This window comes from Lepisma saccharinum, chromosome 6 (genome assembly GCF_977018435.1).
Source record: "Lepisma saccharinum chromosome 6, izLepSacc3.1, whole genome shotgun sequence".
In the NCBI taxonomy this organism is placed as follows: domain Eukaryota; kingdom Metazoa; phylum Arthropoda; class Insecta; order Zygentoma; family Lepismatidae; genus Lepisma; species Lepisma saccharinum.
In genome coordinates this window covers 43,452,572-43,467,828 of record NC_139234.1, presented here as the reverse complement: position 1 = coordinate 43,467,828, position 15,257 = coordinate 43,452,572, and the positions used below count along the sequence as shown (strand labels likewise).

Here is a 15,257-nt window from a genome sequence, read left to right as displayed (position 1 = left end):
AAAGCATCCGTTTGAAGCTCAGCCTTGATGCTTTCCAACGTAGGGATTTCGAAAGATTGAAACTGCTCGCGCAATTTAGCAATACTAGCGTTCACGCGATCGTAGTCGCCTTGTGTTTTAATGCTTTGGATGATAGTTTGCAGTTCGGTCTGGATGTTGCTTGTTTGATCCTGCAAGCGTTGTTTCAGCTGTTCAACGTCTGAGGTTTGCGTTTGTTGCAGCTTCAGAAGTTCGTTCTGCAGATTGCCCACACTCAGTGCCAGCTTGTCGAGATTGTCTATCGACGCGAGGTCGGTGTATTTTTGCAGCAGCGATTTTAGCTCTGCATCAATCTTGAGTACAGGGTCCAAGCACTGAGACTGCAAGCTGGCTATCTCGGACTGGAGGCTGGAGTTGAGCGTGGACTGGAGGGCCTGCAGATCGCTTCGCAGCTTCTTGACCCTGACGTCGAGCATGAGAAGCTCGTCGCCATGGTCGTCGCGTTTCGTATGGCCAAAAATATCGTTAGGCATTATTGTTATTTATTATAGGATAGCTAATTTTCATTTCTATGAAAAGAGGGATGAGTTTGTCGTAGTCGTCCAAGAGCTCTATGTACAGGCGATCGCCAGCAGATACATCGTACGTGGTGGTACTGTTCATCCTATCGTGTTTGATGCGATAGATGTTCTTGCCGGAGGAAATTTTGGCCTCTCCTTTATTCTCGGGATTCATGTCAAACTGCAGTTTGCCGGAGATGGGGAATTGGTAATAATTCAAGTTGTTGTTGAATATGTAGAAAGTCTTGCCCACATCCTCGTCGTACTGGGTCAGGATGCTATTCAAGTGTATAATCAACAAACCGTTGAGTTTAGATAATAGGGAGGGTAACAGGTCCCAGCTTGCAGGTGGCGACGGTGCGCTTTGGGCGGATGCCTCCATAGCCTGCTTCCTGAAGCCAAACAGGTTCATAGGCATTGTTATTTTATTTTATATTTAGCGATTCGTTTCGAGCAAGCCAATTTCAGCGTTGGAAAAGCAAAGCCCTTTTTCTTTACCCCCTACGCATGCCGGGGAAGAAGGGAGTGGGATATGTTTGCTTCGTACAAAAAAAATTAGGTTAAATTAACCTCTCTCCGAGATCTGACCCCGAGCGCCCATTTTTAGCGAGCGCCATTTCAGCGAGCGCCATTTCAGCGAGTGTTTTGTAAAGCAAGTTGGCAACACTGCTAGTAAGGTTAACATACACCGTGAAAGGCTACGCCTCGCCCGGGCACATGTACACACACACACACACACACACACACACACACACACACACACACAAAAAAAAAAAAGCTAAAAATTATACACCGTGAAAGGCTACGCCGAGTTGGAAACACTGCTGGTGGGGTTAACATACACCATAAAAAACTACGCCTCGCCCCGAGTTGGCAACACTGCTTGTGAGGTTAACATACACCGTGAAAAGCTTCGAAATATCATATAGTGGAATTTTTGTAGAGTGAGTTGGCAACACCGACGAGCATCAAATGATGATTTCGAGCCTCAAATGATGATTCGAGCCTCAAATGATGATTCGAGCCTCAAATGATGATTCGAGCCTCGTCAGTGTTGCCAATTCCTATTTGTAGGTTAGCTTAGCCAGTGAAAAAATCATATAGTGGAATTTTCTTCGGATGGGTTGGCAAAACCCAAGCCTCAAAAAAGAAACATCCAATAAAATTGCCAAATGTAAAAAGGGGACAATAGGTCCCCCTCATAAAAGGCTACAGTAAGAGCCCACAGTGTTGCCAACACTAGGCCCCCAACAGTGTTGCCAGACATAAAAAATACATGAACCCCTCAGGCCCTTTGATAAAAATTTACAGTGAAAAACCCAGTAGGTTAACAACACTGTCAAAGGATCTACGGCAGTGTTGCCAGATGTAAACAGGGGGCCCATTGCCCCCTTATAAAAGGCTACAGTAAGGGGCCCACAGTGTTGCCAACTCTGTCCTCAAAATATACATCATAAAAAACTACAACAAAGGCCCACAGAGTTTGCAACACTGGGCGCACATAGGCCCCTCATAAAAAGCTACAGTAATAGGCCACAGTGTTGCCAACTCTGTGCCCTCAAAATATACATCATAAAAGGCTACGACGAGCCCCACATGATGATTCGAGCCTCAAAAAAAAGATTCAGAACTCTCATGTACGCTGAGGCTAGTGGGGTTAACATACACCGTAAAAGGATACGCCTCGCCCGAACACATGTACACTCACACACAAAAAAAAAAGCTAAAAAATTATACACCGTGAAAGGCTACGCCGAGTTGGAAACACTGCTGGTGAGGTTAACATACACCGTGAAAGGCTACGCCTCGCCCGAGTTGGCAACACTGCTTGTGAGGTTAACATACACCGTGAAAGGCTTCAAAATATCAGTTGGTGAAATTTTCGTGGGGTGAGTTGGCAACACTGAGCCCCAAATGATGATTCGAGCCCCAAAAGATTATTTAGAACCGGGTATAGTGCACTACTTATGCTTGCCTAACCTAACTTAACATAACCTAATATTACGGAAAATGTTTTTTGGGGCTAACATGAATGGGTTTTGGGGCTAACATGAATGGTTTGTGGGGCTAACGTCAATGGTTTGTGAGGCTAACGTCAATGGTTTGCGAGGTATTACCAAAATTTCAAATCCGGGCACGAAAGTAGGTATTTTCCGGTGAACGAGGTTGCAACACTGCATAAATCGACAAAACACTCGCACAACGCGCGATAAACCAGAACACTGTCGCCATAATGTGTGTTACAGAATCGAAATAACAAGTAACAGTAAGTACTCGTAAATGTAAGAAATAGACATTATCTTAGTTAGAAATGCATTATTTCACCTTAGGAAATGTTCCGCATTCCATAATAGTACGTTAGCAATGTAAAAAGTGCGAAATATATGATTTATAGGTGTCACCCCCATACTATAGTAGTACTTTTTTTTTTTACCCTTTCTGTTTTTTTCTCCTTTATATACCTTTGTAGATTTTCGCCTTTTTCTTTACTGCCTCTCAAACTTCCTTTCCGTTCGATCTCTCTCATTTAGACACTCTCTGTCTTGCTTAATTTATTTCGGCCGACTTCCATGGCGGAGTGGTAAGCTCAGGGTGTCAAGGGTCCCGAGTTCCAATCCCCTTCTGGGTATGAGTGTTCTTTGTTGAGTGTCCCTTCATCTATTTCATCGTATGATTACTCATCCTCATCGCAATTCACCGAAAGTAACAGAAATGTGACGTAATATAACAAAAATATAATAGGGACAAGGTTTTGAGCCTCCCTGCCTTTATAATATTTTTATGCGCACCTATGATTATTCCTGTCATTAAGATGCAAGCTGAGTTTCCTGTAGTTCAAACTATATTATACACTCCTTACAAAAAGTTTAGAATAATGTTATATTAGGCACAACAAGTTCCGTGTGTTAGATGACGTAACCCCGTAGTCAGTGTTTCAAACTCGCCGTGTTTTCACTAGAACATGACGTGTCGAGTATTTTTTTTATTTTTTAAGAGGAGAACGTCCACCAGACAGATACCATGTGTTGTTGCATTCAATTGATTGATTTGATTGATTTGGTGTTTTAAGTCAACTTTATGCATAGCAAGGCTAATCGGGACTGGACCTACAGTTTAAAGTGGAATCCAAACCACCATGTGTCTCCACCAGGTACCGAACCCGGGAGCCCTTGTTGTTGCATTCAAAGTCGGGTATGTAACCTACTGTATTGTCTAACATAACATATTGTAAACTTTTTGTGAGGAGTGTATAACGATGGTTTTCAGCAATGAACATGATATTAATATAATTTATTAACCAGTTTAAAAACAATACCTCTGAATTTTGCACAAATAGACTGAAAAAACAATGCTCAACACTAACTTCGGTTCGGCCAATAATCTGAATCAGAACCAACAACCCTTCTTGATGCAAAGCTTCTGTCGTGCAAGTGGGCAAGTCCAAAAAAGGTCCACTGTCGTCGCAATATCCAAGGTGGCAGCTTTGACAGAATGAGGGAGATAAGTCGAGACGGATTGATAGAGAAGACAATTTGCAAATATCGTTGTACTAAGCTCAGATGGTTGTGAAACTGTGTACGATAATAGTGTGGTGTTTCAATAAACCTTGGGTAAAATATACTTCATCAACGTCCTGAGAAGGATCAGCTCATAAATCTACAGTGTAACGAGATTAGGCAAGTGAGCGTGACGTAGTAATCCCTAACCGAAGGGAGCGCCTCACCTGTAAGAGAAACATGGACACTAAACAAGAATGTAATAATGGAAAGAACATTTTTTACTTACCATCAGTGTTGACCGCAGACACGTAGGTCCAGTTGTGTTTCCGTACAATGTCAATCATAACCTGAGCCTGGAAATAATCGGAGGGTACCACTCGCATGAAATAGCTGAACCGTCTTTTGTCACTTAAGTCCTTACTGGTCGTGCTGTAGCCGATCTGAGGTATATGAAAGAGCTGCAGAAGATTCTGGACCTGTAACGCAACGGAGCTCGAACCGGGTCCAATAACGCCAATCATGGGCCTCTTCTGACGGGGCTTCGAGACTAGCGCCGCGCACGTATCGCTAGCGTTCCGCCACCGGATATCTTTACCCTCCGGTTCTGGTGCGATCGCATCACGTATGAACTCGATGCTCTGCTGCAGCGCGACCGGAGCATACCAGCACGAGTCCCGGATCTCAACCCCCAGCGTGATGTTCGGCAGAAGCGTCGGGTCGCTGTTTATACGATCGAGCGTTTGGAAAGTCACCTCGACCCTCTGTATACCGTACATTTCGCGTATCTCCCCGCAGGTGAGAGAACTGCTGCCTTTCTGCTTTGGTTGGTGGTGGACCGAGAACAGGGCCCCGATCACGAAATCGCCCTTCACGATGGCCGGCCCTTTCTGTCGCGGATCCGCGTCGCACCAGCCAAGCAGGAGCAGGGAGAGGATGAGGACCCACAGGCCGTTCATGATGTGGGGAGGCGAACTGCTTCCGCTCGAGTTGCTTGCCGCACTTCTAGCACGACGACGCCCGTCCACATCTTGGCTGCGAGTACATTAGCTTCTGATTGATGCATCATATTTTGTAGCCAAATAGTTTCACCTGAAAGAGAAGAAATTTTATGTTGAATAGAATTCCAACTGTACATTGTAAAACAAGCGTTTAAATAAGTTCATTGTGACGAAATTATTACATAAACGTAACCTGCAAATTTCACGAAATTTGACTCCATTTATTCATCATTGGAAAGCTGAAGACCAAAGTTACAACGGTGGTGCCATCTATTAAAATTTCAGTACCTCAACAAATATCAGAACTACAAGAAGTTCTAGTTAATTGAACTGCATCCAATAGCATGGGCCTATGTGATTCAATAATAGGTAACCTAAAATGTATACATTTTTCTATATGTGTCTCATTAAAGTAGGTATTTCTTACTACTCATAGACTGTGAAATGAAATGGAAATAGCCACAGTATAAGCAAGTCGATTTGATTTTAATTTGATCATATTACGTATTAACACTAAGATATTATTTCCCATATTTAATGATTTTTAGCCAACTAACAATTCATTATAGTCATTCGTGTAGTTTTCTTTGGATTGTTGAGGGAACATATTCTTCTGTTAAGGGCTTTTGAGAGAACGTTTTTCCTCTCTTCACACGCCATCACTACATAAACACACGACATAGACACTCATCTCAGGAGGTCCACCTATATTTTGATCAACGTTTAACACACCTTAATTCCAAGTGGATAATGAATGACCATAAAAATATCAGCATTTCACCACAAAAACTCATACATTGTATCGACTGTGTTGAAATATGACTGTTCGGTTTATTATTTATTTACAGTGTAATAAATGCAAGTGTATCTTGTGTGATTGAATAGAAATTGGCCTTGAAATGCGTTCTCAGGTGTGTGGGAAAAGTAAGATCATTTTTCTTCTCTTGAAATTCGGCTCTCGAGAATGTCACCAGCCACAAGGCAAGAACTTTGAGAATGATCAATGAGCTCAGAGGAGAGAGAGAGATGAAGATAATGCGAGGGTATTACGTTTCCAGATCTTACCTTCTCGAAGATTCTTGAATGCTTTCTTGAAGAAAGAGAGGGTAGGCAGAAGGAATGGGGACTGGAAAAGAGTGAAACGGCAAAAGTGAGAGAGGAGTGAGAGCTGGTGGAAGGGGGAACAGAAAGAGAAAGAAGGGGAAGAGAATGAGAGAAGCTGAGAGAGGAAGACATAAGGATAATAAAGCATATTCAAATGATAGGTTGACAATTACAGAGTCTGACAATCCAAGAAGGTAGCAAAGGATGTTCTCCATCTTTTCCTCAGTTCTGAAACTTCCCAGACGAAAAAGAACATTCTCTTCCGTTTCTCTAATTTACATTTCATGTCCACCCATTCCTTTTTGCTGCTCTTACCTTGACTTCCCAGGTAAATTACGGTAACAAGAAAAGAGCCTCATTACCTAGACTAACGGTATTCTGGAAATTTCCACATCCGTAATTTCTTCTATTCCGCCGCAAACAAAAGCACCTATGGCTTTGGATTGATTGATTGATTTTTCTTTTTTAGCGTCGCCTTTCTGTCACTTTTCGCCAATCGCGACGATGGGCGTGAGTGATTATATGATGCAATTAATGAAGAAACACACACAAAGAACACCTATACCAAGGCCGGGATTCGAACCCTGGACCCCTACAGTTGTAACACGCTGTGATAACCAATCCATCAGAGAGGCAAAGGCACTTTTGGAAATAAATATTTTCATTAAACCTGTTCTAAATCAACTTGTGAAATAGGATTACATCTTTTAAACCAGATTACCGAATATGAACAAGTTTAACAACCAAATCTCAATTCACTTTCACTGTATATTATACAGTTAGCTAACTACAACTCTCTCTTGCTATCATTCCTTTTGAAACTACCCCAACCTGAAAAAAGAGACTAAGCCGGTTAGGGATGGAGGTGAGCAAATAAAACGGAAGCAACGTGTGCATAAAGAGGAAATATGAAATCTGCTGAAAACGCAAATATAAATACGTGCTAATGCCTCAATCTAATTAATCCAGACAACATCAAGCGTTGCCAATATTTACGGGAGAATGCGCAAAAATAAAATCAAAGCAAACTACAATCAGAAGATTGAAAATTCTATTTTGAGAGTGTACTTTTTTCTCTTTTTACACACACACACAAAAGTGTGTAATCACTGCCGGCGGGAGCTCCTCGAGTTAAAGGGTCTCCTAAACAAGACTAAGCCGCGCGTCAATTCAACCTTGCAGCAACTTTTCGCACATGTAGATCCAAAAGTGTGCGCAGAATATAGTTCCGTTGAGGCGGGTTCTATTCCGACATAGGTGCATACTTGCAAGGAAACAGTTAATAGATTTATAACATGTAGACAAAATAATATATACATTAGCAGATATGTACCTGCTCGGTTGCAATCACTGAGCAGACGAACTTGGAACCGCAGATCGCCAACTAGGCTGTCGATAGCGGCCAATGAACACTTAAACTCAAGAGTGAGTCGAGGTGGACTTGAAGACGGTTTGAAGTACGCGTGGAATCACCAATACGTCTGACACCAGTGTTGCAGACCGTACAATTTTAACCCTACATTTATTGTCATTCATTGGTAATCGAGCTGCACAGCAACGAGAATGGCTGAATCGAGGTCTCCTGTTGAGCGCGCGGTTTCCCCCGAATGTTATTTTAGGCAGCATTCAAGAGGGAAAGCTCTCCAAAGTCAAGCCAAACAAGTTGTTTTAGATGTATATTCATCCTTAAGGCAACAATATCCGGATAAGAGGACGTGAGGTGATGAGCATGACGTCAGTGTTGACAGGTGTCAGTGAACGTTCCATTTACGCCGCGAAGAGTGCTTTTTTGAAAACGGGCAATATGAAAACACCAGGCAAGAAGAGGCCCCTTGCTAAAGGAAATAGTTCAAGAATGGTGGTGTTGGATGATTTCTCCAAGCGAGTTATTCGCCAGAAAGTACACGAGTTTTACCTTCTCAATGAACTTCCAACCTCAAAAAAACTGTCGCAGGCAATAAGAAGTGAGAGTGATTTACCGCCGATGAGCGCTCGAACTGTGTGTCGGGTGTTGAATGATTTGGGTTTTGAGTTTAGTAGGAGGAAACGATCGTCTGTGTTGCTGGAGAGGGAAGATATTGTTGTTTGACGACACAAGTATCTGCGCGCTATAAAAAGGTACTGCCGCGAAAAAAAAATATATATATATATATATTTGGACGAGACATGGGTCAACGCGGGATACACTTTGAATAAAGCGTGGGAGGATACCACTTTGCGAAACCACCGCCAGGCTTTCGTTCAAGGGCTGAGCACTTGATTAAAGCAGCCGACTGGGAAGGGGGAGAGGCTTATTGTTACACACATTGGCAGCAACGAAGGCTTTGTCGAACACGCTTGTTTACTGTACCGTGAATGAATGAACCAACTTTGAAACAAAGATAATATTTTGCTTGGATGAGGCTCCTTTTTAAAATTTATATGTGCTTTATTTTACTTTGGTTTAATGCCACTTTTTGGCTAATTACGAAGATAGGGATGAGTAACGATATGATGAAATTGATGAATGGACACTCACACACATTGATGCCCAGGCCGGGATTCGAATTCAGGACCTCTGGCGTCGTAGCGCGTTTTAAAATTGAGAATAAAATTGATTAATGACATTTTTAACAAAATAAATGTGCGCGGGCGTGCATGTGTATAGGATGCACGATCATTTATGAACATAACACAATGTTTTCAGTAGTCCTTATGTCGAAAACGAAGAGACGCACACAAAAATGGAGAATACCGGAACCTTTCTTCCTCGCAAAAAGTTATTTTTAACATTTTTTTATTTGATTTATTTTGCTTAGCTTTTTTGATACTTTTGGCTAATCGCGAAGATGAGGTTGAGTGATGATGTGAAAAATTGATGAAGTAACATTCTCAAAGAACACCCGTGCTTGCTGCATGAAATTATCCTTGCGAAGCACCCCCTTAATATTATCGCGCAAACAGTAACTTCTGGTATTGTAAGGATAATTTGGTTTTGGTTTGATTTGGTGTTTTAAGTCCACTTTATGCACAGTACACTGGACCTACAGTTTAAAGTGGGATCCGAACCACTCTGTGTCTCCACCGGGTATCGAACCCGGGACCCCTTGATTACAAGGCAACGACGCTACCACTGCGCCATCGGGGAGGTCCGGTATTGTAAGGAATCCGTAGCACAAATGGCATAGTTTTGTGAGAAGTGAATGCCCTTCTCTAGCAAAAAATAAGTTTAATTTTGAATACAAAATTGAACTGCACATTCCGGATTTTCAAAAAGTTATTTTACGTATCATACTTGTCGTTAACTGGTACATTGTATAACACCATCAATAACAAATCACGCTGTTTTTTGTGGTATATAAACTTCAAGTTTATATGTCTTAAAAGGAACGGATGCTTGCATATGGTGCAACAAACTTTTTAATAAATTGAATCTTTGTAAACCAAAAGCAATAACTCACCATAAATTGAAGGGACGCCTGTCGTTTACTTTTACTTTCTTTCTTTTTGATCGCTCGATACAACCTAATTCTCCCCTGCACACGCACCCTCATGTTTCGAAGATATCTCGCGATTAAACAATAACACATTTATTACACAGTTTATGCACAGAAAGTGATTTAAAAATTAAAAATTGTGTGGTTTAGGAGACTAAAGAAGTAGAAATACATTCCACTTGACATGCATGTACGGGTTTTGATGTGTTGATGGGTTGGCAATACTGCCGATTCTCTCATTGTCTGCGATACGAAGAGCTCGGTGGTTCAGGTAAGACTGGCATGGATGATCAAAAGCGGATTAATACATAAAACATGCTGCAAACTTGACCTGACGCGCGGCTTAGTTTCGAACCACAGTCTCTAACCCTTCCTTCGTGGGTCGCGCAAGAAAAATTATGTCGATAGTCGCGCACAGTACCAGAGATCGGGTTTTTCAAATATACTAAATTAATGGTGTAAAATACCAAATCCTCAAATATTACGATTAGATCTTTTCTATCAACAATCGAGATTCTATAAAACTATAAAAATTGAAATTCTATAAAATTATAAAAATCACGTTCTCCCTTCTCCAGTCGCGCAATGCAGCACTCAGACAGCAAGGGGCATCAACGAATCACCCCTAGCGGCTCGAAGAGCTAACTAACACTGAAAACAAAATGACGGTGTAAAAGAGGAAGGTTAGAAACTCAGCTAGACAGAGGGAAGGCGTTGACAACACAATAATACTTGATAAATAACGACATTAAAACCACACACCCGGAACTAGAGACCGTTTTCGATCAACGCAGAGTTAAGGGATCTTTGTTCTAATCATTGTCAAAAGAAACTATATTGATCAATAAAGCTGCTATATTACCAACCATGGTAGTAATAATAACAATGAACACCGTCTCGGCCTGACCCTGGGTGTTCTATGTAACTCCCCCTTTATCAATTTCAACATATCACTCATACCACAGATAAGGGTATATAAGAGGCAGTTTCCTCGGGAACCCCCATCCCTCCGGGGAGGGGGTAGTTTGGTGACGTCAGTTTTTGACCTCGACAGCGGTGAAATTCAGCAGCGCCATCTCTTATTCTTTTTTGCAGAATAAGTGGAAGCAAGAGTGTGAGTGGTGCCTCTCAGCGCCTCTCAACGGATTATTACAAAACGTCTTGCGAATGGCGATACTCAGCGGGAGGTCAGTGCATTGGTTTCCCTGCCCCTTTCCAGATCTTTTTATATATACCCTTTCTGTTCTCATCCTCATTGTCGCTATTAGGCAAAACTGGTAGAAACAGAGACGCAAAATAACAAAATACTAATAGAAGTAGCCTAATAATACACGCAGATCATTTTAATATGAACATCAAGTTAATGCATGTCTCTAAAGCGTACATTCCTATACAGAACTCCATCCAACTCCAACCAATTAACAAAGCAAATTAACATTGACCTAGAAAGATTTTAGGCCGTATCACCCTATCCATTGGAAGTTTTAAAGGGAGGGGCATGGGGACACGTCCCCTTCCCAATACGAAAGATTAATATTTTAAAAAGTATTCAGAGCATTGTATTATAACGAACAATTTTCGAGCAATCCTTTTTTCAGACAGTAAAATACACAAATTTTAGCACAAATATAATATATTTATGACGCTAAATTTACTAGACACTTAAATTAGTCTACACCTAAAATCGAATCCTTGACTTGTTAATTACAATGCAACAGGGCACAAAGCGGGAGCATTCTATGTCAAATATTTCCCATGTTTCTGGTAGTGTCCCCTGAGGAAATTAATTCCAAAGCTTGTACCTTTCTGTAATCATTGTTAATACAAATAAACTGGAACTACTTCCACTTCCAAAAATCTACTAATGGTGTCACATTATAATCAAATCGTTTCCTTGTGGTGATACATTTTACAGTGGTTTGGACTCCACTTTGAAGATCCAGTCCCAATTTGTGTATCTGTCCACAAATTGTCCCTAAAGCAAGTTCTTGTTATTGTTTTGACGTGAATATTTTTTTTTGAAGTACAGTAAAAATATTCTCTTTTCTGGCGTGTTTAGAAGCTGGAGATGATGTCCTTTGTCATATTTTCTTTTATTTTACTTTTGTAATTTTTATTTAATATGTTGTAACTTTTATTTAATATGTTGTAATTTTTATTTAATATGTTGTAATTTTTATTTAATATGTTGTAATTTGTATTTTATTTCATTAAAGTTTTTATTTACATTTGTATTACCATATCTTGTGACCTCCGTTGAAGATCTTTTACTACATTTTTTGGATGTACGTCAGGTATTCTTCAGATAAAACAATGTTCTGTCTGGAATTCGGGTCCCGACGATCTCCTTGTACCTGCCTCCTCACATAGTTCATGCTGCGTTTGAAGCTGGAGTACACAGGAACTTCCGCCACGAGGTCGAATCCTTGATTAAACAAGGGACCCATTTCTTCCTGGTAGAGCTTAGACATAGATTCGTCACCTTCTCTTGTTCGCTTTTTATAGCTGTCACTCGCTTAATTCGGACTTCTGTTTTGGCGACGTCCAGTTTGCACTTGTGATCTGTTGAGCTGATGATAGAAACACAAACACACACACACACCTGACCTGTGCCAGAGATGGGTTGGTAATGACTGCTGAGTTATTGGAAAGCTTACCAGGTGTGCGATAGAAGCAAACAAATGAACAGAGTTAGATAACCGGGAATTCCAACCCTTCAATGGATTAGTTGGTAAAGGGCATGTGTGCTGGGCGTATTTTTCCCACTTTCTAATGTGGTTACTCTTGGGAGGGCGCATTTTTCCCACTTTTATTGCAAGAGCGCATTTTTCCCGGGCGCATTTTTTCCTGATTAAATTTCACACCTAATCTCAATCAAACATACAGGGACAGGTGGATAGGTAGCGGTGGACCAACTCCTTGGCCACCACGATCGCTTCATCTAACTCCTCTTGACTTTTTCGTATGGGGCCACATGAAGAGTCTTGTTTATGAGAATCCTGTATTGTCGGAGGAAGACTTGGTTGCATGAGTTCTGGCTGCAGCAGACACGATTCACCACACACCAAGTATTTTTGAGCTGTGTAAACAAACATCCTTCGGAGGTACACTGTTTGCAACGAACTTCAGGGTCGCGACATCGACCAGCTCTTGTAGTGACGCAGGTAAAGCGGGAGATATGAAATTAGGTGATCTTTTCATCTGTAAGTACCAAAACGGTACGTTTCCGGACAAGGGGTTCCTTATCAACAGTTGATCTACTAAGTTTCCTCTACAACCCCTAGAAGTGTGTAATAGGAATTTATGAAGAAAAATTTGTACATCATATTTCCAGTGCTACGATGTGTAACATATCATTACAACATAATCTGTACCCCTCCCAGAAAAATCTACATCCACCTATGTCCCCACCCTTAGAAAATTGGTTGCAAGTGTCTTTGGATGTACAAGTAAGTAATATGTAGCTGATGGATATTATACACACTAGCGGAGAGTTAAACATCATAGCAACAAATGAAGTACTTCATTTGGTTGGTCGTCCACCAAACCAGATTTGCATAACAGGACTTCATCACCGGAAACAAGCACAGAACTACACAGATCTACACATCATGTATGTATAGGCAGATGACCGTTAAATTATACATGTGCGTTTCTGGCTTTACGAACATGCCCACATGACCTGTATGGTTTCAACAATTCCAACTGGTGCCAGAATGAACATCGGATAAGCGCATTAGCAACGAAGAAGTGAAAAGGGGGGAAGAGGCGTAATGTTGTCAAATGCAAACCTTCCGCAAACAGCTAGTTCATTACCAAATTCGATGTTTGTGTTTACGCATCTGCAACAATCGCGTCAGCAGTGGGATAAAGAACAGTGTCAGCCATTTTATGAGATAATCCCTTACCATTTTGGTACTTAAAATGATATTAATTAATCCCAGAAGGAAGACGTGTCGATATCAAATGGTTAAGCGCTTTTTGCAGTTAATGAATCAGATGCAACAGGGAATCAGTGTCTTGCTGGAATTCTTTGGAGAATCCGCCTCTGAGTTGCATGAAAAATGGGAGAGTTAAAGCGGGAGAAATACTTGAACACAAAGGACTGGTGCTTCTATTGGAAGGGCCAACAAAGCACATTTTTTTTCTAGTTTTGTTTTATAAATGTACCAAACGCACTATGTCGAGCAAATTATGTAACCTAATAGCTTTGATATACCTTGTGAAGGTCCACTGTATACTGGCTAGAAAGGCATACAACGAAACCAATACCATATCAAGTTTCTGAATATTTTGTGTGGTACTCATAGCATGTGTATTCAAGAGGATAATTTGCAAGAGTAAGGCTTTCCCTTGTTGCTCTTCTTCAATTACTCTCTCTCTCTCTCTCATTTTCTTTCTTCCTCGTGGCCTTTCACATTCTATTTGTTTGCCTGCGCACCTCCGTGACGGAGTGGTTAGCACAGCGCTCTACGAGTCTTTATACGTTCGAATCCCGCTTTAGCATGAACATGGATTGTGAAAGTCTCTTCATCAATTTCATCAAATCATCACTCATCCCTATCTTCGCGATTAGCCAAAAGGAGCAGAAAAGCGAAGTAAAATACATCAAATACATCAATCAATCATTTCTTTTCTTCCATTGAATCTCTTTCTTCGTTCTCTCTTTTTATTTCTCTCTTTCTTCCTCTCCACTTCTTTCTCTCTCTCTCTCTCTGTTCTTTTTATATTTCCACAGAGTGAGGAAAGTTTAAGAAATTGAAGATGTTCTGTTATTTTTAGTGATCAATCCTAGTTATCATTGAGTAAATATACGAGTATGTTTATGAATTTGTGTTGTATTGTAAGAAAACGATAAAAAAAATTATGGTTTTCAATTTAATAAACAGGAAAATGCTCTATATATTATCATTCCTTCATTTTCAAGAAAGCATCACTATATGAATAAATACGTCTAATAGATGGCACTGCATACAAAGACTGATATTATTTCAATTTCAATTGCAGTTGAGTTTTTATCTGATATATAACTAACACTTTTATTACATTTTCAAATACGTAGAAAAATGAAAACGTTATACCTTACCATTAATATTACTTCTCTACATAATAACTTTTACTTCCCAGATATGCGTGTACGGTAATTTCTCTTCGCACTTCAAGTATAGACCATGCGTTTAGGTTCTGACACGTTTTGTTACATTGGTACACTTGAATGATTGATTTGGTTATTTTACGTCACTTTTCTTCAATTTTGGCTAATCGCGACGATGAGGATGAATGATGATGAAATCGATAACAATAACAAGCACACGTGGACAAGGAGTAACATTCGCAAAACTTACCGGCCTGATGTTGAAAGTTCATCGTATCATATCTCCAATGACTTCTGCACTGTAGACACTGATAGTAAGCCAAGCAGGAAGTTACAATCAACGTGGCCTTGCAGGGTGGAAGGAATGACGACTGCGTAGGCCTGACCTTCACTTGGAGCCAGGGCCTTCAGGCAAGAGATAATGGCACAGTTTTTGTCGACGGATAATTCCGCCAATCGCAACACTTGTGTTCTGGTGTGCACGTCTTGTTTCTGACGATTACTTATTATCATTGGTGTCATACATGCTGAACTAAGAGCTTCCT

The 15,257-nt window shown here is 40.8% G+C and overlaps 1 protein-coding gene across 1 annotated transcript in view; it reads right to left on the bottom strand.

Moving 5' to 3' along the window:
* LOC145988719 (metabotropic glutamate receptor 5-like) overlaps positions 1-15,257 on the bottom strand; it is a 229,603-nt gene that overhangs the window by 173,755 nt on the left and 40,591 nt on the right. The window contains exon 2 of the mRNA XM_083123827.1: positions 4,326-5,128. Coding sequence (XP_082979953.1) covers positions 4,326-4,995 — 670 coding nt within the window. The 5' untranslated portion in view covers positions 4,996-5,128. The remainder of the gene's footprint in view (positions 1-4,325; positions 5,129-15,257) is intronic.